Source organism: Cnephaeus nilssonii (genome assembly GCF_951640355.1).
Source record: "Cnephaeus nilssonii genome assembly, chromosome: 7".
Lineage (NCBI taxonomy): Eukaryota > Metazoa > Chordata > Mammalia > Chiroptera > Vespertilionidae > Cnephaeus > Cnephaeus nilssonii.
The window spans coordinates 98,176,129-98,202,846 of NC_137078.1; the positions used below are offsets into that span (position 1 = coordinate 98,176,129).

A 26,718-nucleotide genomic window follows, 5' to 3' on the forward strand; every position below is an offset into this window, starting at 1 on the left:
CATGGATGTGTTCATAGGTGAAATGATGCACCTGAGATTTGCTGTCAAAGATCCCAGACAAACAAGGAGGGTGTGGATGACACGGGACTGGCACAGCGTTACGCTGGAAGCTGGTGAGGGCCTCAGAGGGGTTCCTTCTACGATTACCACTGCTTTCGCTCATGCTCCAGTTTTTGCTTACTTTTTGAAAATGTCACTTTGGCCACGTTCCCCATTGGTCTGGACACCCTGAGTTGCTCCCCCGGGAACGGCCTCGGGCCTGGTTTCCTGTCCTGCAGGGCCTGGGGGTGCTCGTTTCCAGGAAGCCTCAGGACTGGTCCTGGGGAGTCCCTTGCTGATGCTCAAAAAGGGGCGTTTCCTCCTCCCGCCCTGGCTGTGGGCAGCCGCCCAGAGGCTGACTCCTACCGTGCTCCCTGGGCACTTCGCGCCGTGACAGTTCCAAGACGGACTTCCAGGTCCCGCAGAAGGGAAGGGGCAGGTGGCAGCTCAGAGCGGTGAGAACCGTGGGCACGCCAACGCTCCATCAGGTCAGCAGCATTTCAGAGCTGGCGGGGGGCGCAGAGGTCATTGCGTTATTCTAGAGAAAGGGACAGCGTCCAGCCACGCCCTCTGCAAGCAGCTGGCCCACATGCCTGGCGCTGAGACCCACCCCCCGGCGGAGAAGCGTCTTCGGCTCACAGGACCATTCCTGCACGCTGGCGTCATGGGCTAGCATGGGCACCTGGGCGCCTTTTCCTTTTGTTTTTACATTTTTTTATTTTTTGCTGTGTGTGAACTACGTTTATACCACTGGTCGGCAAACTCATTCGTCAACAGAGCCAAATATCAACAGTACAACGATTGAAATTTCTTTTGAGAGCCGAAAACCGACTTCTGCGCATGGGCCACGAAGTTTCAATCGCACTGTATGTGCGCGCCAGCACGTGGTATTTTGTGGAAGAGCCACACTCAAGGGGCCAAAGAGCCGCGTGTGGCTCTCGAGCCGCAGTTTGCCGACCACTGGTTTATACCACCTCCTCCCTCTGGGCTTTGGCTGCCCAGTTCCAAGGCGGTGCTAACAGTGGGCAAGTTCAACTGGGTCCGTCTGGGTGGACTGAACCCATCGGCCATCGCCACCAGACTACCACACTGTTGAAAGTTTTATCTACTCGTGCTCATCCACTTAGGGTGGATGAAAAAGTCAAGATTTGGCTGCAACTTTCCTTGGGGAAGAACACGTTATGTAAGGTGTGGAGTGGTCAGGAGCACAGGCTCGGAGACGAACTGCTCATCCAGGCCTGTTTCCCATTGACCCCAGCCACCGAACTGTGCCGTTCCTGGAAGGAGGCCCTCATGAGCACATGCCCAGCACGCAGCGAGTGCTCGGTGAGGTCCAGCCGCACCCGGTCCACGGGGGACAGGCTTCAGAGATGGCCCTGGTCACGCAGCCTCACGTTGGGGTGGCTGCCGCAAGGCACGATGTAGAGCAAGAGGCCTTCAGGAGGCTGGCAAAGGAATGGGTGTCCCCTGGCACCCCGAAGAAGTGTTAAAGGGGCCCATTTCACAAGACAGTGACCTCTAGCTCCCGGAGAAGGGACTCGGAGGTTGGGGTGGAAGAGAGCAGCGCTGGCCTTGGGGGTGCTTTCTCCTACCCCGTGGTGAGGTCCTCGAATGGGAAAAACAAGCTGCCTCTGACGCAAGGAGACGCGGCTACATATCCCTTTGGTTCAGTCTCTGTACCCTGATCACCAAGGAGGACCCACTCCTCCCTTTTTTTGAGTTTCCATAATGTGGCTTTTATTATTTTGTTAGAAGCATCATATACCCCCACACAGTTAACAGTGCAAATGCACAAAATGCAGCTCCAGCCGAGCACGCTCCTTTCTGTTACCTACAACACCCCTTCTCTTCATCTCCTTGGCGAAGGAGACTGGCCTAGGCCTTTGACATTGAACCTTGATTGCCGGGGGATGCCAAGTTCTGGAGGCTGGAAATCTAGAGTGGAGTAGGAGGTGCAGGCGCCAGCATGTCGGGTGAGGGCCCTCGGTGGGGGCTGCAGACGGCTGGTCATACCCTCCCATGGTGGAAGGCCCCGCACCTCTTCTCTGGAAGGTTTGCTGCTCCCGGTTGTTCACGAGGCTGGTAAACAGAAAACAAATCTCTCCACGTGCGGGACGTTCACCTGCGGGAAGCTGAGGACGCGGCCTGGAAAGGACCCAGTACTGCAAGTTTGTGTGCAGCGTGTACCTGAGACCACGCGAGGGGTAAAGGGCACGAAGCAACATCACCAGCATCGAACACACAGAACGCCAGCTGTCCACGCTGCCCAAACTCTCACTTTACAAAAGCAAATTATGAGAAAGGCCTGGTGCCGGATAAACAATGGCATATTTTCTTCTTCCTCCATGGAGGTCACGACAGTTAACATTTATTCCCCTGTGAAGTTCGTTGTTCTAATGTCCGTTATCCAAAGAGGAAGTTCTGTCCTTGAAGACACCCAGAACTGTGCTATTATGCTGTGGCATTAGCAGCATCCTTGGTCCTGGGGAGAAAGTCAAGCAGCTCGTTCAATGTACAAAGTTGTTGATCCATAAATAGCACAACAAAGGGCCATTTCACCATGGCCGGCTCTCCTGGGAGGGTCCCCCAGGCCTTCCCAGTGGGGCCTGAGGTCAATATACTCATAGCTGCCCGGCCAGCATGGCTCAGTGGTTGAGTGTCAACCTATGAACCAGGAGGACACGGTTGGATTCCCGGTCAGGGCACATGTCCAGGTTGCGGGCTCAATTCCCAGTGTGGGGCGTGCAGGAGGCAGCCAATCAATGATTCTCTCTTATCATTGATGTTTCTCTCTCACCCTCTCCCTTCCTCTCTGAAATCAATTTAAAAATAAATACACACACACACACATACTAATAGCTGAGCAGGGTATGCGCACTTCTAGGTAAGGAGGCAACAGATGATGAGAGAAATTTCTAGCATTGGAACTTTTCTGCAGCTCCCACAATATTTCAGGTGAACTAACTGTAGTTTTCCAGGAGAAGACGTCAAAGTTAAATTTTGACAGCTTCAGCTGCTTCTAGATGGTTATTTTTCAGTTCTGCTCCAACTCTTAGGTTCCACAAAGCTCAGGAGGGACAAGAATGACCCCATTTCTATGACCTGAGATTCTAACTTTTCATTCATTCAGCAGATAGAGGAAAAACTACTGGGTGCCAGGCTTTGCAACCCTTCCCGTCTTCAAGAAGTTGACCTGTTGGCATTAGTAATAATGTCCGGAGCTGTAGGATGTACATTTATTTGCTGGCTTTATTTAACCTTTTCCTTTGGGAACTGTGGATACAGATTTGACGATGCAATGTCACGGTTATAAGTACCTTTTTCTTCTGCAGTTATAAATCCTTCATCTAGGGTGGTGTAGGTATGAAATATAAATTGCAAAAGGTAGATTACTGGTATTCTATTTTCATTGGGAATGTAACTTTAGTCCTGTTTCTGTCACTGAATGATTTTCACAAACCACAACACTATTCTATAAAAAACGATTTCTGGCCTTTTTGCTTTACCAATTGGTAAAATGTCTACTAATTTTTTTTTATCAGTATCAGATCATAGAGCAATCTTGTATTTTTAACATAAAGCTATGACTTTATTACTTGGGAGTTCTATTTTGATTAAAGTCCACACAACGGGACAAGAGGAGAAAAGGGTACAAATTCGCAAAAGGCAGATTCACAGTGGCTGGCAGGAAACAGCAGGCTCTGCAGACCCTCAGCGTCAGGCGGGGCTGACAGCTTCCACACCCCTCACCAGCACCCCAACCCTGAGCTGAAACTCTGGCCACCCAGGGGGGCATTTCTCGTGTTTTTAAGGTCTCTGTTTGTCTTTTGATTATTAAGCTATCAATAAAGGCTAAGAGCACTGACACTTAACCACATTCTTGAATATGACACCGCATTAGCGTGCAGTCATCTCTGAAGTGGCTCCTGAAGATAAATGAGGGCGGGTGGCCAGGGTTAGGGCTGTGCTAGGAGAACGGTAAGACACGTGACGCAGAGGCTCGCTCCCTCCAGTGGGCATCGGAGAAACCTATCCGCCTTTGCAAACACGCCAGGGCTTGGGCCCCACTCCCTGCCTCCAAAGGCCGAGCTCCAGGCAGGTGTATCCTGGCGAAGCCTAACCAGCCATTCTGTGGGCCCAAGGTTTCTGCCAGGCACATGCCCAGCCTGCCTTTGCGCAGCTGGAGATGGCTGCTCCATGCTGCCTTTTGCAAGATCGCTGTTTGAAGAGTGACTTCTTCGGCCCAGAATTAGGCATCCATAAATGTTTGTTCCCTTCACAACTAAAGTGAGGCCTTTAAATGCACCGTGGCTTTTCAGACTTCGTTTCTCTGATAGGAGAAAGCCAGATGTCCTTTTTGACTTCTGATTTATAGTCAGTTTGATTAAACAGTCTTCTGGTTTGAGTGCTGCTAATCTCTTGTTTTAAAGATAAAATGATTTGTACATTCAAAACAAAAAAGATGGTAATACTGAAAACAATCACCTTCGCAACTTCTGATAAAAAGGAATAAACCTGATTTTAGTTTACTACTGATTTTTACCAAACTTTCAAGTTTCAGTTTATGAAACAGGATCCCAATTCCTTCCCCCAGCTGCTGACACCCAGATCCCCGGGGGAAGCGCACAGCTTCAGGCCGTGGTAGTTCTTGAGTTAGTGGCGGCCGTGTTTCTCTGCAGAGGCGCCAGGATGACCCCAACGTTCCTCTCCTCGCTCTCGGCGCTGTACAAATTATGCTTCTCGATGTATTCTTGGACGAGATCTGGCACCAAGTAGCGAATGCTCTGGCTCCTTCGGAGGGCTCGCCGGATCTTCGTGGACGAGATGTCGTTGGTGATCCATTCGTTGACCAGGTGAATGTTGGCCTGGTGTCTCCACAGCACATCCGACTCGTAGATGAATCTCTGAGCATCGTTTCCAGCCCGGGTGATGCACACGAGCCCGTAGTCCCCCACGATGTTGGCGATGTCCTCGCGCTTCCACAGGTCGGGGACACCGAAGGACTCCAGCAGATCTGCCCCGCACAGCAGCTTGACCTTGGGCATCTCTGGGACGAAGAAGAAAACATGGCCTCAGGGTTTGCTTTGTAATAACTCCCTGCGTGTGGGCGTGTTTTTATGGAAAGAAGGTTCTGCTTTTTCCGATTCAGATTCTCAAAAGAGACGTAGGACAGCTGAGAAGCTAAGGGCTCTGCAGGGGAAGGAGCTCAGGATGCCTCGCACCCCCCTCCCCTCCATCAGCAAATGTACGAGGGCATTTTCCAGGCACCCCTTGTCCTAAATAGAAAATGGAACTATGTCTGGCAGTCGTGGCTCAGTGGTTGAGCATCGACCTATGAACCAGGAGGTCACAGTTCGATTCTGGTCAAGGGCACAGGCCCCAGTTGTGGGCTTGATCCCCAGTAAGGGGTGTGCAGGAGTCAGCCGACCAATGATTCTCTCTCATCATTGATGTTTCTATCTCCCTCTCCCTTCCTCTGTGAAATCAATAAAAATATATTTAAAAAAAGAAAATGGAGCCGAAACCGGTTTGGCTCAGTGGATAGAGCGTCAGCCTGCGGACTGAAAGGTCCCAGGTTCGATTCCGGTTAAGGGCATGTACCTTGGTTGTGGGCACATCCCCAGTGGGGGCTGTGCAGGAGGCAGCTGATCGACGTATCTCTCTCATCGAAGTTTCTAACTCTCTATCTCTCTCCCTTCCTCTCTGTAAAAAATCAATAAAATATATTAAAAAAAAAGAAAATGGAAATAGAAAAGGGGCTTGCTCAGCTCTAGAACCTTATCCGCTCCAGTCGGTAAGTCCTGGGAAAACACGCAGACCTTTTCTCTGTGGCTCTAGGGGCTTCTTCTGACTAAATTCTGATCTTTGTTCAGCCCACTTCCTCTTCCGGCCAGGCCTCTCCAGCACAGGGGAGTCCTGCTGCTCACAGCCGCTGGCCTCCATCTTCTCCTGGTGGTGTCTATGAAACAACAAAGCAACAGAACAGTCCTCTTCCTCACAGAGCGCAACCACACATCGTCCCTCTGCAGATGCCCACGAGCCTCGGGTCCAGTGCTGAAGGAGGGGTGACATTAAAAACATTCAACCGCCGGTACACCCGGTGCCCAGTCAGTCAGAATGGAGGCTGGCCAGGACACTAGTCCTGGGTCCTGGCCATCGGGAATGGAAAGCAAGGAAAATGCTGGGAGCACAACATGGTAGCTGTTCTATCCTCAGCTTTATGTGTCTGGGTCATAACAACAAGAGTTCACGTCATTGATTATGTGCAAAGCACAACTAAACACTTTGCTTGGATTATCTCAACACCCCATGCCATAAATAATAATAAATCATAATTATTATCCTAGCCCCGGCTGGTGTGGCTCAGTTGGTTGGAGCGTCATCCCATACACCAAAAGGTGGCAGGTTCGATTCCCTGTTAGGGCACATACCCCAGTTGTGGGTTTGATCCCCGGTCGGGGAGCCTGATGTTTCTCTCTAACATCAATGTTTCTCTCTCTCGCTCAAATCAATAAATTTTTTTAAAAAATAATTATTATTCTATCAATTCTATTTTACAAAAATTGTATTCTATTACTTTAAAAATATTTTTATTGATTTCAGAGAGGAAGGGAGAGGGATAGATAGAAACATCAATAATGAGAGAGAATCGAGAAACCAAGATGGCGGCATAGGTTAAACACCTAACCTACAGCCGGGCACAACAATATCAAAAACACAACTAAAAGTCAAAACGGACATCATCCAGAACCACAGGAAAGCTGGCTGACTGAAATGCCCACAATTAGAAGGAAAAAGAAAACCACAAGGAAAATCAGAGAAGCCGTAAAAGCTTGAGGTATGGAGACACAGGCGGAGACACGAGCCCGCGAGCGTGCGGGGAAGACGGAGCCGGAGAGGAAGGGGCGGCTGACGGCCTGGCTGGCGTTCTCTGGCGGGAAGGAGATAAAAGCGCCAGATTGTGCTGAACCCCAGCTCCGACTGCACTGAACCCCATTTCCCGGCGAAACCCTGGGAAGCCGGGCTCATGCTGGGGGAGTCTGAGCTGTGGGACGGAGACACAGAGGAGTTGCGCCGGAGCCGCGCACGGGAATGTGCGCAGAGGAGGGTCTGTTGCCTGTGCCGCTGGATTGCCCTAGCGGGAAGGAGACAAAAGCTCCGGACTGTGCTGAATCCCTAGTTCCAACTGCACTGAACCCCAGTTCCGGGAAAGACCCGGGGAAGCCAGGCTCATACTGGGGAAAACTGGGCTGTGGGGCAGAGATGCAGAGAGGCGGCGAAGAACAGAGCACCGGAGGCGCACACAGGATTGTGCGCGGAGGATGGGCTGTTGACTGTGCCGCTGAGTCGCCCTGGAGGGAAGGAGACAAAAGCGCCAGACTGAGGTGAGCCCCAATTCTGACTACACGGAAACCCAGTTCCGGGAGAGAATCTGGGAATCCAGATTCATTGGGGGAGAGACTAGACTGTTTGGCAGCGCGCGAAACTCCAGGGCACTTTTCTCTCAGAGGTGTTTGCTGGGAGTACGGAGGGACACTGAGACACAGGAACCTCATAGGGCGGGGCTGACGGGAAGCCAAGGCGGTAGGCTCCGCCCTGTAACTCCGCCCCATCCAAGCTGAACACAGAGGCTTTTACAATTTTGCAAGTCTAGTTGAATGGGGCTGTCTCCCGGCATAGACACAGCTGATCCTCACAGCCAATTGGGCTGGAGGTCACATCCTCCCAGTGTACCAACAGCAATCAAGGCTTAACAACACCAAGACTTTGCACTCAGCCCACAAAGGGGGATATCAAGAGCGACCACCTAGGGAGATTGGGGAAGCTGAGCGATAGGGAGGCAGCCAAAAGGGGAAGGCACCGAAACAGGTCACGAATATAAGGGATGCTGTAATTCCTGCTGAGGGGCCACAGGCAGTAGCTGACCTACACTACATTGGAGACCCAGAAATGAGGGCATCTAGTGGTCGGTGTGAGATGACACCAGACTTCGACCACTCCCATAAGGGACACATTCAAGAGGCAGACGCAGTGAGCGCCGAAGCCTTGCTGCACCAAGACCCGGCACATAGGCGTGTCTTCCGCACAGCAACTCTTCCTTTATAGACACAGAGGGTCCGCACGGCCAATAGGCCTGGAGGACAATTCCTCCCAGTGACACCAACAACAATCAAGACTTAACTATACAAACAAGGACCAAGATGGAGGCATAGGGCGGAAGCCTGATTGCTGCCTACCACAACGGTTTTGAGACTACAACGGGAGAGCAGAGCAGACACCATCCAGAACCACCGGAGGGCTAACTGAGCGGATGCTATACAACTAGAATAAAAGAGAGGGGTACGCGGGATGAAGCTGATGCCGGTGACCCAAAGACCACACTTTAAAAACTACGGCTCAGGCGACACAATGGCGGCCTGGAACGTGCTCGGTGCAGTTCCCCCAGCGGTCTCCGGCTGAGGGGAAGGCTTCACTCGCTGCCGAGCACGGACAGACGAGCCCCTGGGAGACATGGGGCGGGAGACTACGCGCTTGCTGACCTCCGAGTCCTTCAAGAATCTCAACACCCCGGAAGCGGCCAGGTGCGCACGCTCGGCGACCGGCCACCGCTGCAGACCCAAGGGCCGACGCAGCCACCCCGGACCAGCCCGCCGCCGCGCACCGGGCACACCGGAGCTTCGCCGAGCCCGCTGCCCAACGAGTTCTGCGGTGGCTGCCCTGGAACTCTGAGAAAATGGCCGAAGGAATTGCTGAGAGGGAATTGACCAACAGGAATTGGGATCAAGAAGACGAAACCCCGCTGGGTCCCGGATCCGGGTGAAGCCGCGTGCCCCTGGGTATGGGTGAGGCTGGGAACTGGGTCAGGGTGAGGCTGGGCCCCGGGTCCGGGTGAGGCCACGTGCCCCTGGGTCCGGGCGAGGCCATGCGCCCCTGGGTCCGGGTGAGGCTGAATCCTGGGTCCGGGCGAGGCCGTGCGCCCCTGGGTCCGGGTGAGGCTGAATCCTGGGTCCGGGCGAGGCCGCGGGCCCCTGGAGCCGGGTGAGCCCTGGGCCCCGGGTCCGGGCGAGGCCGCGGGCCCCTGGAGCCGGGTGAGCCCTGGGCCCCGGGTCGGGGCGAGGCCGCGGGCCCCTGGAGCCGGGTGAGCCCTGGGCCCCGGGTCGGGGCGAGGCCGCGGGCCCCTGGAGCCGGGTGAGCCCTGGGCCCCGGGTCGGGGCGAGGCCGCGGGCCCCTGGAGCCGGGTGAGCCCTGGGCCCCGGGTCGGGGCGAGGCCGCGGGCCCCTGGAGCCGGGTGAGCCCTGGGCCCCGGGTCGGGGCGAGGCCGCGGGCCCCTGGAGCCGGGTGAGCCCTGGGCCCCGGGTCGGGGCGAGGCCGCGGGCCCCTGGAGCCGGGTGAGCCCTGGGCCCCGGGTCGGGGCGAGGCCGCGGGCCCCTGGAGCCGGGTGAGCCCTGGGCCCCGGGTCCGGGCGAGGCCGCGGGCCCCTGGAGCCGGGTGAGCCCTGGGCCCCGGGTCCGGGCGAGGCCGCGGGCCCCTGGAGCCGGGTGAGCCCTGGGCCCCGGGTCCGGGCGAGGCCGCGGGCCCCTGGAGCCGGGTGAGCCCTGGGCCCCGGGTCCGGGCGAGGCCGCGGGCCCCTGGAGCCGGGTGAGCCCTGGGCCCCGGGTCCGGGCGAGGCCGCGGGCCCCTGGAGCCGGGTGAGCCTGGCCCCGGGTCCGGGCGAGGCCGTGGGCCCCTGGATCCGGGTGAAGCAGTGCCCCTGGGTCCAGCCGAGACCAAACCAGAGGGAGTCGGACCTGCATTACCACCATTTGTCCACCATCCAGAGCTGAGGGGTCAGTGCCGACATGTACTCATAGGGAACCGGTGGACATTGATATTGGGTCTCAAAAGAACTGTTGGTCCAGAAAGAAACTCACTACAGACTGATTCATTTGCCTGTCAGCATAACTATTATTGCTCGTCGCACATTCAATTCTTATAAGTATATCTATAGTGACACATGATTTCGCTCATCTAGGGGAAATGATGAACAACATAGACTGATGAACAAGAACAGAACCAGAAACAAGGAGGCATCGATCGGACTATCGGGCCTCAGAGGGAGGATAGGGGAGGGTGGGGGGAGGGGGGAGAGATCAACCAAAGGTCTTGTGTGCATGCATATGAGCCTAACCAATGCTTAAGTTCAACAGAGGGTTGGGGCATCCAAGGGGAGGGGTGTGGGATGGGAATGGGGGGATGAGGACAAATATGTGACACCTTAATCAATAAAGAAATTTAAAAAAAAAAAAAATGAGAGAGAATCATTGATTGGCTGCCTCCTGCACGCCCCCTACTGGTGGGGATTGAGCCCACAACCTGGGTGTGTGCCCTTCACTGGAATGGAACCTGGGACCCTTCAGTCCGGAGGCCGACACTTTATCCATTGAGCCAAACCGGCTAGGACTCTATTCTCATACTAGAGGCCCAGTGCATGATTGAATCATGCACGTGTAGGGTCCCCTACACGCTTTCGCTTTCGATCGCAGGGGAGCTGGGTGCCTTTCGGCTGGTGCACCAGGCCTTTCAGAAGCCTTCGGCTCTGCGGAGGCTTCTGAAAGGCCTGGTGCCGGAGCAGACAGGCACCCAGCTCCCCCGCTTTTGATGGTCCGCAGCGGGACATGAGCTCGCTGCCCCAGAGGCCCCTTCTGTTCCGCAGCACAGCCATGGCGCAGACGCTGAGCTCACGCCGCCACTGGCAATGCGAGCTCAGCGTCCTGCTGGCCCAATCGGCTACCCCAGCCACCCCGAGTCCCGCCCCCTGCGCCTCCCGCTGGCCCAATCGTGGGCGTAGCGGAGTGATGGTAATTTACATATTACCATTTTATTAGGTAGGATTATTATCATCCCCACAATGGAGGGGGAAGGCTCAAGTCCCAACTCCAGCTCCTAGCAGAGTCCCTGGGACGTAGGAGGCTTTCAATAACAACTTGATTGAGTGAATATTTTGGCTATTATAAAGCGACTGTATGATTGCCACCATTACATCAGAGTTGCTTGTTATCCCCACTGAGAGGGACACTGACTAATTGGCCCAAGCTCATTTGGCTTGTAAGTAGCGGAGCCAGGATTTGAAACCTTGGCAGTCTGGTTCCAGAGCCCACACTCTTGACCACTGAAGCGTGTGGCTTGACCTAGTAATGGAGAACCTCAATGCCCCGGCTAAGGTCCTAGAGGGGACAAGTGCCCGAGGCCGAAAGGAAGGCCTACAGGCAGCACCTGTGTATGGCTTGCTTCTCGGCGGGCAGCCAGAAGCCCAGGGACTTACAACTGTGCAGTTACTCAAGTAACATGAGCCACACTCATGGAGCAAACCCTGGGTCCTTGTGTCCCCAACCCCTTCCCTCCTGAATCCCCGAGCTGAAGTGTAATGGACAGTAGGCTGCTAGGAAGCCAGAGGGGCTGGGAAAGGCGGGGAGGCAGGAGCCTGGTGTTTGACGACGCTGTGCCAGGTGTCGTCTGCAGCTCAGTGTCCACCTCTACCCAGAATACAGTTCCCGGGTCCTGGCAGCAGGTTCTGGGCGTGAGGGAGATCCTGCCGATGGGGTTCACTCGTGACTGGAAGGAAGAAGGGAGACAGGCCATCTTTCTGCGGCTGTGAAGCCGGATGAGTCATGTTACAGCATGAGCAAGGCGGCCAGATGCTGTATTCCATGGTCCGGTCACCAACCTCAGGGCACGGGGATGGTTGAACAGTAGGTGGTGGTGGCAAAGGCAGGAAGTTAGTTTCCTGAACTCTGCAGCTAAGGAGGTGTGACCTTGAGCAAGCCCAACTCCCACTCCTCCCGCCCTTTTAACACTTTTGCCCAATCACCTAGGCCCGTGGTCGGCAAACTGCGGCTCGCGAGCCACATGCGGCTCTTTGGCCCCTTGAGTGTGGCTCTTCCACAAAATACCATGGCCTGGGCAAGTCTATTTTGAAGAAGTGGCGTTAGAAGAAGTTTAAGTTTAAAAAATTTGGCTCTCAAAAGAAATTTCAATCGTTGTACTGTTGATATTTGGCTCTGTTGACTAATGAGTTTGCCGACCACTGCCCTAGGCCCCTTTCTGCTTAAAATACTCAGCGTGATTTCCAGTTCCTGTTTGAATCCTAATTACTCAGAAGGTTCAGAACTCCAAGGATGGACGTTGGGCAGAAAGGTTTTTCAGAAAGCCCTTCTATTTTATACTCAAGATAACATTAAGTAATAAGTAGATGTCACTCCCTCTGGTTTCTGAACCCTTACCTGGAACTGTCTGAAAGGCGTAAGACAAGTGTGTGACAAGCCCGTATGCTGTCATGGAAGCAGCACACAGACAGGTCTGTCCATGACCCAGCATCACGGCTTCCCGTCCTGAATACCTGCCTCTCGGAAGACTGATGGCAATGACATCATCTTATAACTCTGCCTTTCTCACTCGGGCACGGCCAGGCCAGCAGGCTTCCCTGCACGTTCACGAACAGAGCTTTGCATAGTAACCAGCATGCAAACATCTCAACACACAATGCAAGACACAGGCTCGGGAACACGCTGCCTGCTTCTGTGCTCCACGGCTGTGCAACGACCTCGCACGGGAACCACACAGCCTCAGCCCTTCCAGCCCTAGGGACCGTGCTGGAAACCTGTAGCTCAGACACCGGCGGCACGGAAACGTGGCCCAACGCCAAGAAGGGCGCTGACCCCTCCCGGGAGCCCACGGAGCCGACCTCCCCACAAATACCTGAGCACCTTCGCAGTCTCTACCCACTCCTTCTGCAGACTCTCCCAGGTATCCACTTCCACCCAGCTGGAATTCTTGGTGGCAAGTTGTGCCATGATCACTCGGTGATGGGCAGAGATGAGACCTTTCTTCTTATAGGCGTCGCCAACAGGAGAAATGATGCCTTTGATGACTCTATATTTTCCTGGATAGAGAGTCAGGTTTGACATGAGGCATAACCAATTAGACTTTATGCACAGGAAATAGTATCATCAATACGATTTTAATCAAATATCCCCTTTCTTATTTTTTTACACAGGGATTCAGGTTCATTCATTCATTCATTAACTGTGGTAAAATTTACAACACATAGAACTGCTTTGTAAAATGCCTTAATCAAGTTGTATTGTCCACCTATAGTATAAAAAGAGCCCCTATCTCCTCTACCTCTGATAGTTGACACTATGAAGTTTCCCATGTGATGGGAAAACTGTATCTCATTTTTAATTGTAGTTTCCTGTTTATGAGTATGAGCACCCCTCCATCTATCAGCATAGAACATGAGCATTTGTGTAACAAAATAAATCTTGTCTACGGAGGGAAGGAAAAAGTTTTCCTCAACTCTCTTAGGGTCGGTCCCTGGCTGGGTCTGAAAATTAAACTGAGAAAGATAAATGAATAGGAGGAGAGCACACACATTTGTTTAATGTAAGCTTTACAGGACACGGGAACCTTCATAAGGAAATGAAGACCCCAGGAAGCAGGTGAACCTGCGTGTTCAATGCTAGGTTTGAAGAGGAGACAGCCGTGGGCAAAGGGGGACAGGAAGGGGCAAAGAGCACAAGGTCAGGGTAGCAAGTTCAGGGAAACTAACGAAGGCTCCTTTATTCGGATTCTTCCTGGCATCCCTTTGTTTTCAGAGGTGAGGATGCGCCTTCCCTGTGGGGAGAGGGAGGGTGCCTCTCACATAGCATTTTGTGACCTGCTTCCGAGGAGAAGGGTGGGGAGGAGGTCCGAGTGACCGCCCCAATTCTGCAGGTTTCTCAAACTCCTTCGGCTCAGAATAGCCAATATGCCATGGGGCCATATTTGGGGATAGTGTTCCGAACCCCACCGCTGCTTTTGTTACTGTTCCTACCTGTTGCGTTCATGTGGTCCTTGGCCAGCTCAAACAACCTGAGGTGCATGTTGGTGATTGGGTTAAAGGAGCCACAGGCAAGGAGAACCACTTCCGTCTTCTGGGAATTTTCCATGCTAGGACGCTGAAGGTGTTGATCTAAGTGGCACACTCTGGCACCTCCGGGGTCATCTATCTACAAAGGAAAAGGAACACCAGTTACAGGCCTTTGACACCCTTCTGTTCTCATTCCAAATAGATGGATTAAAATACTTGGCTTCAATGACTGAGCTCCATGAATTGTAAACAGTGGCCCCATTTCTCCACCCTTCCTTTTTAGCGTGAACTTACAGCTCCTACCACAAAGGATGGGGATCTCCTTCCCACTTTCTGTCACTTGCTTTGGCCAAAAGGATGTGGCAGATGTGACAGTGTGCCAGGTGGGGCTTTGCACACTCTTACTTGCTTTTGGATTCCTGCCTCTGCCACGAGACGGGTCCAGGCCAGCCTGGGGGAGGGTGACGGAGCACGCAGAGAGCGCTGCTCCTGCTGACAGACGGCCCACCACAAGGTATGTGGGAGTTATGCGGCCGAGGCCATCGGGGACGGGCCAAACCGCAACCAGCGCAGATACGAGAGCCAGCCCAGGTGGGATCAGCTGAGCCTGGCCCGGATCAGCAAACCCACAGTTGACCCAGGCTCACGATCAAAAAGGAATTGTTCACTGCTGCACGCTACTGCAGTTTTGTGATTGCGCGGCTGTGGCCACAGTTAACGGACACAGTGACAGCATCATCTTCAGTGTGACTCCCCAGCAACCTGCCCTTCAAACCAGTGTTCTGCCTCTAAGTCAACATGATCATATCACTTTCTGCTGAATAACAGTTTACACTCTACAAACCTTTTTCATTCAAATTATTCCATTTGGTCTTTGCATAAACCTACTGAAGTAATGGGAGACATGTGACCTGAAGCTTTTATTAAAAACTTTTATTAAATGAACTAGAGGCCCATTGCACGAAGATTCGTGCAATAGGCCCTCCTTCCCCTGGCTGCCGGCACCGGTTTTCCTCTGGCACCCGGGACCCAGGCCTTCGTTCCAGTTGCAGGGGAGAAGCCAAGCCTCTTCAGTCTTCAGTCGTCTTCAGTCTTCGCTCCGCACCTGCGTGTGCAAATTAACCCATCTTTGTTGGGTTAATTTGCATACTCACTCCTGATTGGCTGTGGGCATCACGGAGGTACGGTCAATTTGCATATTTCTCTTTTATTAGTGTAGATATAGAGCGAGAAATCTCAGGGTGACAGCCAGCGGCCATATCCCGCTCACCAACCCCTCCATCCACCTCCCTAAAGCAATCCCAGCCAACTTTTCCAGTGATTTCTTTTGGTAGATTCTAGTCTTTGTTGAAAATCACCTCCTCCCAAAATTCTGAAGGCACTACTTCGAGAGTGCAGTGCTAACGGTGAAAAATCCAAAGCCACTTTTTTTTTTCTTAATTCTCCCCTGGAGGATATATTTTCCATTGATTTTCAGAGAGTGGAAGGAGCGGGGGGAAGGGAAGGGAGGAGAGAGAGAGACATCGATGTGAGAGAGACACATCGATTGGTTGCCTCCTACACACCACGACAGGGGACAGGGATTGAACCTGCAACCCAGGTACGTGCCCTTCCCCGGAGCACTGGCTGACGCTCTAACCACTGAGCCCCGCTGGCTGGGCCAAAGTCACTTTCCATTCTGGATCCTCTAAGTGTGACGTTTATTTTCTCCCTTGAAGCCTGTAGGATCTGCCCTTTGCCCAGTGCTCTGAAATTTCAGTGATGCCCTGTGGTGCGGCTCTACTATCCTCCACTGTGCTGGACACCGAGCAGGCCCTTTCCAGCTCAAAAGGCATCACCTTGAGTTCTGAAGACTCCCGTGAATTGTTTCGCGCGCGTGGTCTTCAGCCTCCCGTTGGGAATGCCTGTTATTTAGAGCTGAGGGGTTGGGTTCAGCTGGAGCCAGGTGTCAATTCCAGCCCCACCCATCTCAGGTTTCAGGTGCTCTTCCCCCAGGGAGACTGAGCTGGGAGCTGGAAGAACAGGACAGCTGAGGTCAGGAGGGGGTCCCCAGGGGAGCCACCTGCTGCACAGGGACGGGTGGAACAAAGAGCTCGAAGCACCCCCTGGCCTCAGGTTCCCAGGGACTCCCAGGGGAAGGGCTCAGGAAGCTTAAAGAAAGCTTTCTCCCTTGTCAGTCAGGACCTGCCTCAGATGTCCCGCTCGGTCCTATTAATCCACTGTGAACACAACCGACCTGAGCTCAGACCAAACTAGACCCTCAAAGCCAAGGAGACTTAAGTTACAGTGAGCTCCGACCATAGCCCAGGGGGCTTAAAAACACAGGGACCCGCCCCTCGGGAGAGGACCTCCCTGCGTCCCGGAGGTACCTGTGCAGGGAAGGGGCGGGCGGGGCCGCGGGGAGAGGTGGAATAGGAGCTCTAACAGGCCTGTCTGGGATCCGCCTTGCCTTGCTCCAGGTGCTCAAGGACAGGTGTCGCCACGATCCCCTTCTGTCTGGCCCGCTCAGCCTACCAGGCGCCCTGCTGGCGGCCCAGGTCTCACCAGCTCCGGCTGTAAGTGGCCGTCCCGCCCAGTACAACGAACGTCATTTCTTTCTGAGGTGGTCCTGACGTGTAACTAAAATGTACTTTCAATTCTCAAGTTCGATTTCACGGGCCTTCTTAGGTTTTAAAAACACTGATGTGGAGATAGTAATGAAACATTTCCTAAACATGCAGCCAGTGTGTAAAACATGAACTTTCCCAGAAAGAACAGGAATTGTGTGGCTCTTGTCAGGTTTCAGGGTGCCACATTCGCTGACTTGACCACCTTTGGAATTATACCTCTAAGAAGGTATAATTAAAAACAGTACCTTTAAAAACAGTACCTTTAGCCCTGGCCGGTGTGGCTCAGTGGATAGAGCGTCGGCCTGTGGACTGGAGGGTCCCAGGTTCGATTCCGGTCAAGGGCATGTACCTTGGTTGCGGGCACATCCCCAGTGGGGGGTGTGCAGGAGGCAGCTGATCGATGTTTCTCTCTCATCGATGTTTCTAACTCTCTCTCCCTCTCCCTTCCTCTCTGTAAGAAATCAATAAAAAAATATATTAAAAAAAAAAAAAACAGTACCTTTAAGCATGTAACTATATTCTAGTTCTAAAAACATGCCATTGCTTTCAATAACCTGGGGGGGTATAAGAGTGCCTTCACTGGGGATAAATCTCTGGAGGGTAAATTTTATTTCTACAAATACCCTAAAGGCATTCAGTGCTAAACCCAATTAATAAAGTAAATAATAAAAATGACTAAAAGCCCTAACCGGTTTGGCTCAATGGATAGAGCATCGGCCTGCAGACTGAAGGGTCCCAGGTTCGATTACGGTCAAGGGCATGTACCTTTGTTGCGTACATATCCCCAGGAGGGGGTATGCAGGAGGCAGCTCATCGATGTTTCTAACTCTCTATCCTTCTCCCTTCTTCTCTGTAAAAAATCAATAAAATATATATTTTTAAAAAGACTAAAAGAGTTTATGGTGAAGAGCTAAAACTATTAGTTAATGACGAAGATTTTCTTATGCACAGAAACTATATACACGTAACCTCAAGAGTTTCCCAAATGTCTGAGCAGTAACAGCAGACTGCACTTGGTTACGTTGTGGTCGGCAGGGTAACCCTCAGTTTATAAGTGATGCTCAGCGTGAACCATCTGGCTGAAGGCAGAGGTAGCACTACATAGGGGCCCAGTTAGGACTCTCAGAACCGGTTCACATCCTAGCTCTACCTCTTACTACGAGGTGTTTGTCCTAAGACACCTAATCTGAGTCTCGGTTTCCTCATCTATAAAATGGGGAGCCACAGTCCCTATCTCATTGGATTTGTGCATATTAAGTGAGAAAATGCATGTAAAATGACACATGTGTCTGCTGAGTATTAATAACTCATGCTATTACTTGTGGATTGCCTTAGCGCCTTAATTTAGTCATGAAAAAGGAACCAAAGTTCTAAAGACTCCTTAGAAATCAGGATCAACAGTGCCTGTGACATAGTAGGAGCTGAGTAACAGTAGCTACTTTTAATATCCTTCCTTCCTTCCTTCCTTCCTTCCTTCCTTCCTTCCTTCCTTCCTTCCTTCCTTCCTTCCTTCCTCCTTCCTCCCTCCCTCCCCGCTCCCTCCCTCGCTTCCTTTGTTAATCCTCCCTCACAGACATTTTTCCCATTGATTTTTAGAGAGAGTGGAAGGGAGAGAAAGGGAGAGACACATTGATTGGTTGCCTCCCGCATGTGGGGTCGAATTTGCAACCCAGGAACATGCCCTTGACCAAGAATCGAACCTGAGACCCTTCTGTCTGTATGCTGATGCTCTAATCACTGAGCAACACAGGGCAAGGCACTTTTAATATTCTTATTGGAATATTCATAGACATAGTTTTGCTCTAATGGGATGATCTTTGCTATGTGTAAAACTCTATCTCTGTGGTTTAATGTTACATTATCCTGAAACAGAACCTGGCCCTGGTTTCTGAAAGCCAGTTCATCACTAAGCGGTTATGTAAAATGTAACTCACTGTGTCCCATGCAGCCGAGTGACCATGTTCTTGTTTGCGATCGCCACTCTGGCTCTCCAGTTTTACGTTCTGCTAAGGTAAGTTCTTTCCTCAGCCAAGCCCTCACCTGGCAGCCGGCGGTCTGGGTCTCAGCTGTGGGGGCGGTTCGGGTGCTCTCTGCGTTTCCTGTCACGTGTTTAATTGCAGTCTGCCCCATTGTGTTTGCCCCTATCATCGATGGGAGTCACCCGCTTCACCTCTTGGAAAAGTCAACAATCTCAATACAGTGAGAATCACGGGATTTGGGCAGACTGAGTTTCATTTCATAAGGAGAGACAACGAGGGCACCAACGTCTCTATTTATTCCCCACAGAGCAGTCCCAATAGCCTAGTACAGTAGTCGGCAAACTCATTAGTCAACAGAGCCAAATATCAACAGTACAACGATTGAAATTTCTTTTGAGAGCCAAAAACCGACTTCTGCGCATGGGCCGCGAAGTTTCAATCGCACTGTACGTGTGCGCCTGCACGTGGTATTTTGTGGAAGAGCCACACTCAAGGGGCCAAAGAGCCGCACGTGGCTCGCGAGCCGCAGTTTGCCGACCACTGGCCTAGTATTACCTGATGTCTGTAGGGCTGAGGGCGACACAGGCACAATCGACCAGATTATGCCTTGATATGTTAGTTTAGATTCTACGTTGGAAATTAGTCTTGGCAGAAAAAAATCAGTTAACTTTCTTATTGGACAAATGCAGCAAATGCAAGTTGGCACATTCAAAATAAAAGAATTGCAGTTCTAAGAACATTGATATTCGACAAGTACCTGAAAACTGAGAAGGGACGGGAACTGTGACACTGTAACTGGCCGACTTCAAAACTGCCGGCTTCTATTATAGGATGTTTGTGTGCAGTAAAGCATATTCCCTTACTCTGAAAAGCTGGAATTTCCACAAAATATTTTTCTTGTTCTTCCTTTCTTTAAAAAAAATATATTTTTATTGATTTCAGAATGGAAGGGAGAGGGAGAGACAGAAACATCAATGATGGGAGATACATCATTGATCGGCTGCCTACTGCATGCCCCACACTGGGGATCCAGCCCACAACCAGGGCATCGAACCATGACCTCCTGGTTCATAGGTCAATGCCCGATCTCTGAACCACACTGGTTGGGCTCCATAAAAATATTTCACCAAAATAGCAAATTAACATGAATTAGAGAAATGGCAAACTTTATTTCTCCACCAACTATGAATATTAATAACTCAATGCTACTAGTGGGCTATCTTACAGCATTAATTTGAGCCTGCTAAAGGAGCTAAGGTCCTTAAGAGAAGTGAGCTGCCCGGAGCCAAATGAACCTAGTGCCAGGTTTGGGTTAGAATCCCAGGATCGCAGCACCTTCCAGTGTTATGCGTATAGCCGATCTCTTCTGAGAAGTAATAAGTAATGTGCAACCCAGTGGATTGATTTTTAGGCCCAGCTCTTTGTGGTACTGCAGTCAACCTCTCCTCAACGACCTGGTCGGTAATATCATCTTTACTTTCTTCGCAACTGGTGAGTGTACAGTCACTCTGACCAGCACTTAAGTGTCTGCTAAATGGTAAGATAGGACTTCCTGTTTTCAGGAGCTCAAGGATTGAAATGTAAGAAAAAATTCACATTTAAAATTCAGATGAAGGACATTTTTAAAACTTTAGTCATTCTGCGATTTCTTATGATGTTATAAAATTCTCTAGTTATATAAAAACTTAGAGGCCCAGTGCACGAAATTTGTGCATGGGGGTGTGTGTGTCCCTCAGCCCAGCCTGCACCATCTCCAATATGGGACCCCTTGAGGGATGTCAGACTGCCCGTTTAGGTGGGATCGAGCCTAAATGGGTAGTCGGATATCCCTCTCACAATCCAGGACTGCTGGCTCCCAACTGCTCGCCTGCCTGCCAGCCTGATCACCCCCTAACCACTCCTCTGCCAGCCTGATCGACGCCTAATTGCTCCCCGCCGGCCCGATTGCCCCTAACTGCCCTCTGCTGCCGGCCTGGTCACCCCTAACTACCCTCCCCTGCCAGTCTGGTCACCCCTAACTGTCCTCCCCTGAAGGCCTGGTCTCCCCCAACTGCCCTCCCCTGCTGGCCCAGTCACCCCTAACTGCCCTCCCTCACCAGCCTGGTCACCCCTAACTGCCCTCCCCTGCTGGCCTGGTCCCCCCCAACTGCCCACCCCTACAGGCCTGGTCCCCCCCAACTGCCCTCAGGCCTGGTCCCTCCCAACTGCCTTCCCCTGCTGGCCATCTTGTGTCCACATGGGGGCGGTCATCTTATGTGTTAGAGTGATGGTCAATTTGCATATCATCTCTTTATTATATAGGATAGCCGATTTATTCACTCATTCAATAAAGTTACTGAGTAGGACATGATATGGGTAGAAAAACAGGGGCCTTGGCAACTTGAAATCAAAAAGTGACACAGAAGAGATTTTTAAAAATAGATTTGAGAGAGAGAGGCAAGAAGAGAAAGAAACATCGACGTGAGGGAGAGACATTGATAAGCTGCTTCTCATAAATGCCCTGACCAGGGACTGAACAAGCAACCTAGGTACTGCATGCCCCACACTGGGGATCCAGCCTGCAACCGAGCTCTCGACCTTCCGGTGCACAGGCCATGCTCCAACCAATTGAGACACACTGGCCAGGGCCAGAAGAGATTTTTTAAAAATGAAAAAGTAGTTACTGAGTGCCATAGGCACAGTTTTGCTGGAAGGTTTAACTGAGATAATGAGGAAGTTATTCCCAAAATAGTCCCCATTATATTATCACCAGCGTCGCCAATAAGAGCAGGACCTGTCAAAGGAAAACCTGAGCTGGCTAGACTTCAAGCATTTCTACTCCACAGGAGGGAAGCGAGGAAACACATTCGTTAGGTTTGCACTCAGGAGAAGATTTCTGAGATGCGGAAGCCTAGGAAAGTGGTGCTGTCCTTTTAGGTCTCACTGGGCTGCTCACTCACCTGGAACCGGTCCCATCGGCACTGAAGAGGATGTTTTCTGCATTTGGAGTGGGATCCTTCGGGGAAGGTATCTGCACCATGGTGTTAACAGTTTTGGCAACTAACTGTGCATGTTTTAAATACTGAATTTCTAAAGGCTCATCTTAATCTGAAAGCTTGGCTGTATATAATACACCGTTAGTCTTTGATATTTATTTTCTACTTACACTAAAAATAGAGGTATGTGGAGATAGAATTCCTAATTAGACACATGTCACAGTTAAACATTTCACCATGGAAAGTTAAAAAAATTCCACAAGTTTTTTGTATGTGTGTGTTTTGTGAGTTCCACTTGGCTATAATCTTTTTTAAAGTTAATATATTAATCAATAGTGGAACCATTGGACTAGGTTTGGCACCTTAAGCAGCAAGCCTTCCATCTCTTGCTAAGTGAGTGCCTCTGTTTAAATCCTTGTGGCAAAAGCACATTAAATATACGTTCCAATTCACAGACAAGTATTCCTCACAGTGCTTTTTCCCTCCCAAATACAGGAAAAACGACTCCTGAACTTTACTACTTGTCTGTGCTGCTAGCAGTGAGCAGCTTGGTTTCTACAGGTGAGCAACAAACATCCCTAAAACCCACCTTTGTCAAAGGCTTATCAGTCCCTCAGGGGAAGTAACTGCTCAGCTAGGACTGTCACACTGCAAAGGGAAGTCCAAGAAGCTAAGGTGTCTGAAAAGCAAGAGAAAAAGCAGAGAGGATTAGAATGGGATAGAAAAAGCCACCCTTCTCCCATTACTGCCACTCCATTTCATTAGATCCCATTCTTTTTTTTTAAATAAATCTTTATTGTTCAGATTACAGTTGTTCCTCTTTTTTCCCCCATAGCTCCCCTCCACCTGGTTCCCACCCCACCCTCTACCCTTACCCCCCCCCCCCGACTGTCCTCATCCATAGGTGTACAATTTTTGTCCAGTCTCTTCCCGCACCCCCACACTCCTTTCCCTCTGAGAATTGCCAGTCCACTCCCTTTCTATGCCCCTGATTCTATTATATTCACCAGTTTATTCTGTTCATCAGATTTTTTCACTTGATTTTTAGATTCGCTTGTTGATATATATTTGTTGTCATTTTGCTGTTCATCATTTTTATCTTTACCTTTTTCTTCTTCTTCCTCTTAAAGAATACCCTTCAGCATTTCATATAATGCTGGTTTGGCGGTGATGAACTCCTTTAGCTTTTTCTTATCTGTGAAGCTCTTTATCTGACCTTCAATTCTTTTTTTTTTTTTTTTTTACCTTCAATTCTGAATGATAGCTTTGCTGGGTAGAGTAATCTTGGTTGTAGGTTCTTGCTATTCATTACTTTGAATATTTCTTGCCACTCCCTTCTGGCCTGCATAGTTTCTGTTGAGAAATCAGCTGACAGTCATATGGGTACACCGTTGTAGGTAACTAACTGTTTTTCTTTCTTTTAATATGCTCTCTTTGTCTTTTGCCCTTGGCATTTTAATTATGATGTGTCTTGGTGTGGTCCTCTTTGGATTCCTTTTGTTTGGGGTTTTCTGCGCCTCCTGGACTTGTAAGTCTATTTCTTTCACCAGGTAGAGGAAGTTTTCTGTCATTATTTCTTCAAATAGGTTTTCAATATCTTGCTCTCTCTCTTCTTCTGGCACCCCCATAATTTGGATGTTGGTACGCTTTAAGTTGTCCCAGAGGCTCCTTACACTATCTTCATATTTTTGGATTCTTTTTTCTTTTCCAGTTGGGTGTTTTTTGCTTCCTCGTATTTCAAATCTTTGACTTGATTCTTGGGATCCTCTAGTCTGCTGTTGGATCTCTGTATATTATTCTTTATTTCAGTCAGTGTATGCTTAATTTCTAGTTGGTCCTTTTTCATATCCTTGAGGGTCTCACTAAATTTCTCAGAGGTTTCTAGAAGATTCTTGAGTAACCTTATAACTGTGGTTTTGAATTCTATATCCAGTAGTTTGCTTTCCTCCATTTCTTTCATTTGTGACCTGTTTCTTTGTCTCCGCATTTTGGCTGCTTCCCTGTATTGATAAAGTGGCTTTGTGTGCTAGGTGTCGTAGAGGGCCCAGTGGGCTTAGCCTTTCTAGATCCCATTTTTCATCCCGAGTGCTTTTCTCAGGCCTGGGGCTGCTCTGCCTGGCCAGTGTGGCGGTGCAAGACCAGATGCTAAACCAACAGTCTGAAGCATGGCAGGTCTCCTGCCTCAGATACATGTCACCAGCAGGGTGAGCCTGCCCCCGCCACACTGCACCTACCACTGCCAGCAAGCACATCACCATCTCCTACCCTGCTCCTCCCAAGATGAAATGATCAGCCGAACATCAGAGATATGACAGAAAGCACATCAAAGCCACTCTTGAAAGAATGCTGCCTTTAAGCATTAATGAGCACTGACAATGGATAAAAAGGAAGAGACCAACCCAAATCACAGGGCTGACAGCACAACCAAATTCACCCCAAATAAGGATCTCCTATTAAATACTTTCAAGATCCTTACTTTGACTTTCTGAACCGCCTTTTTGTTTCAGGGAAGTGACAGCAACAGTTGCATGGTTGCTACAGAAACAAGTACTGAAAAGGAAGAAGGAAACTATAAATCTTAGTAATGAACAAAGGTTTAGTTTCAAAAGAACTGTGATTCAGATTGCATGTTTGAACAAGGTCAATTCATTGCTTCTTTAAAATGCAGCGGGAAATTTGAGTAAACAGAATGAAAAATAATCACAATCTCCTCCATATGGGTTACGACAATCTTGTGCATCATGACAGTCAATTACTATCTAGAAAACAGCCAAGTGACCCACATGGTATTTCGTCTTCTTACTTTTTCTGTGTAGTCGCAGATGCTAAGGCATTTTAAGTAGGACCTAGCTACTCACAGGTGTTCTGAATGTCTTTAGGAAGTGGAGACACCTCTATTTCCTGAGGAAAAGACCAGTGTCCATTGGCAGGAGGGACAAATTCAATGTAAATATCTCCCAAACACATCGATGACAGGCACAGACCTTCACAGTAGAAATAAGTGTTTCCATCTGCTTCTCTGTTCAGGTGGGACTTGCTGGAGGGGAAGTCACTGAAACACATTCTCTATCCACAACACTGGCATTTTCTAGCACCTTCCGTATCCCAGCCATATTGTGAAAACTTAGTGATTAGAAACCTGAATAATTCATACATTAACAAGGAAATCGCCATGGCCAGTTTTGCTCAGTGGGTAGAGCATCGGCCCGCAGACTGAAGGGTCCTGGGTTCGATTACGGTCAAGGGTGGCTCTTGGTACTTCTTGTTAGTCACTCAAGTTTCATCTGCCCCGCATTTTCCCTACCTAGTTGGAGCAACTTGCACACTGTAGGCTCCCATCTCAAGTCCAAGTTGAAGTGTTCTAAGCTCCTGCAGCTGTCAAGTAGTATTTACAGGCGTACCTCACTGTATTGTGCTTCATTTCATTTCACTTCACAGGTACTGCTTTTGCTTTATTTTACGAATTGAAGGCAAACCCCTCCACAAGGAAAAAGATTATGACTCGCTTTATTGCGGTGCTCACTTTATTACGGTGGTCTGGGACTGAACTGCAACATCTCTGAAATGTGTCTGTATCTGGTTTCCCAGTTCTGGCTCTCAGTTCTGAGATTGTTTTCTCCAATGCTCTCTCCCATGACTACCTACCTGATATATATTTCTACAATTTCTTCTCCCCCACTCCCAGGGCTTGGGTTCTATTTTTGTTTGAGGACTGGAACCCAAACCAACTTCTCTTACATATGCACAAGGAATACTTTTCCATTCTCCATTAACTATAAACAAGAACCCAAAGGTACAGAACCACTAGATCAGATTAAGACACCAAGAAAGAAGAGCAGGCAAATACACTAGTAATGCTTGTATGGTGAGCACTTTCCTCCACAGCTTCAAGATTGCACACACCAAAACCGACACAAATGCCAGAATAGAATATTGTATCACCAACATGAAAATTACGGGAAGTACACAAGAGCAAATGTTTATTCAGCAAGTTCTTCAAATGGTGAAATAAAATGTATTTTCCAGCTTTGTTTTGTTTCGCACTGACCTTATTTGTATTGAAAGTTCCGTATTACTTAAAATGTTGACACTTCCATACATATCCACATACCAGAAATTAAAGATAATTGCATTAACATAACCATCACGTACTTTTACAAAGGACATTCTGTGAGTTTAAAGTGTTTTGCAAGGTAAGCTACTGAACCATTCCAACCAGTGTGTCAGTCTTTATTTTAATCCATATTTTCCCCATTACAGTTGACATAGTGGTTAGAGATTTAAGTAACTCATGAAGTGATTCCTCCTCACCCCCCGACCCCCAATAAGTCTAGTAACCACCTGGCACCACACACAGTTATTACGTCCTGAAGGTTGAGGTCCAAACAGTGGTTTCACATCCAAATTGTAACTCTGAAATACAACTTATGGTAAGAAGTAAGGAATTCTACCATCAGGAAGAACCGACAGAAATAATTCATTCTGGTAGAGTTCTCTGGTAATATCAGCTGGAAGTTTACTCTGGGCGCCTGAAAAAGAAGTAGCTTTAAAGGTAACATCTCTGACGTATTTGCCAGAAACGCTTCAAGGAGATGGGCTGGGCAACAGCAGAAAATGGTTTCCACCTAATTTCTCAGTAATTTTTAAATTGCTGCCCAACAGCTCACTAGTCTCCTTCTCCAGGGGCGTGAGTGTCAAACCGCATCCAGGAAGGTGGACCTAGCATTTTCTTGATTTGGAAAAGATTTCAGAGGAATAAGAAGTCGTTCAGAACAGACCTCCTGCTCTGCCTCCCACCACCTCCGCCAAGCTCTAGAAGCCGCTTCTAGAGGAACTTTTTTTTTTTTCCAGGATGAACTCACCAGTTTCGAAGGTCAGAGGCAAATTTACCGAGGTTTTTGGTTCCACAGAGAGAAAATAGAATGAAGAGGCAAGACTCCTCGCCCCAAACTTGAATACGACCTTGCCTCGGCAACCGTTGTATTTGACCCTCAAAGAGGCCACCACCTTGGACTCCCCTATGCTCGCGACAAAAAGGGGTGCTGGGCTGACTCCCCTAGATACGAGTTTCTCAGGGGTCAGGGGCTCGGGGTGCGGGCTTACCACGTCCTCAGACCAAAGCGGCCCGAGTCCTTCGGCGGGCGACCCGCAGCCCGGACGCCAGCGAGGGGAACACCCGCGGCCGCACCCTCATTGGCTCCAGGAGGCCGGAAGTGCGTACGTCTGGC

The 26,718-nt window shown here is 50.1% G+C and overlaps 1 protein-coding gene across 6 annotated transcripts; it reads right to left on the reverse strand.

Moving 5' to 3' along the window:
- Positions 1–26,694, reverse strand: NMNAT1 (nicotinamide nucleotide adenylyltransferase 1). 6 transcript variants are annotated; one of them, XM_079776898.1, is made up of 6 exons: positions 26,594–26,694; positions 22,080–22,169; positions 13,892–14,066; positions 12,775–12,958; positions 5,859–5,998; positions 1–5,086 (listed from the first exon to the last, which is right to left on the reverse strand). In XM_079776898.1, exons 3-6 carry the CDS (start codon positions 14,004–14,006, stop codon positions 4,671–4,673), a joined length of 855 nt encoding a protein of 284 aa, XP_079633024.1. In that variant the 5' UTR covers positions 14,007–14,066; positions 22,080–22,169; positions 26,594–26,694; the 3' UTR covers positions 1–4,670. The 6 variants fall into 6 exon arrangements, with proteins under 6 accessions (XP_079633024.1, XP_079633025.1, XP_079633023.1 ...); XM_079776899.1 differs by having other exon boundaries at positions 13,892–14,062; positions 26,353–26,640; XM_079776897.1 differs by having other exon boundaries at positions 26,353–26,640.
- Between the last annotated feature and the right edge of the window lie 24 nt (positions 26,695–26,718).

Bases quoted from the DNA above. Each gene is read 5' to 3' on its own strand.
- NMNAT1 (XM_079776896.1), bottom strand. From the start codon at position 21,497: ATGCAGAAAACATCCTCTTCAGTGCCGATGGGACCGGTTCCAG. The intron at 12,959-13,891 runs GTAGGAACAGTA...CTCTCTATCCAG, and splicing joins GGACCACATGAACGCAACAG to GAAAATATAGAGTCATCAAA. The intron at 5,087-5,858 runs GTCTGCGTGTTT...TCTTCGTCCCAG, and splicing joins CCTAGAGCCACAGAGAAAAG to AGATGCCCAAGGTCAAGCTG.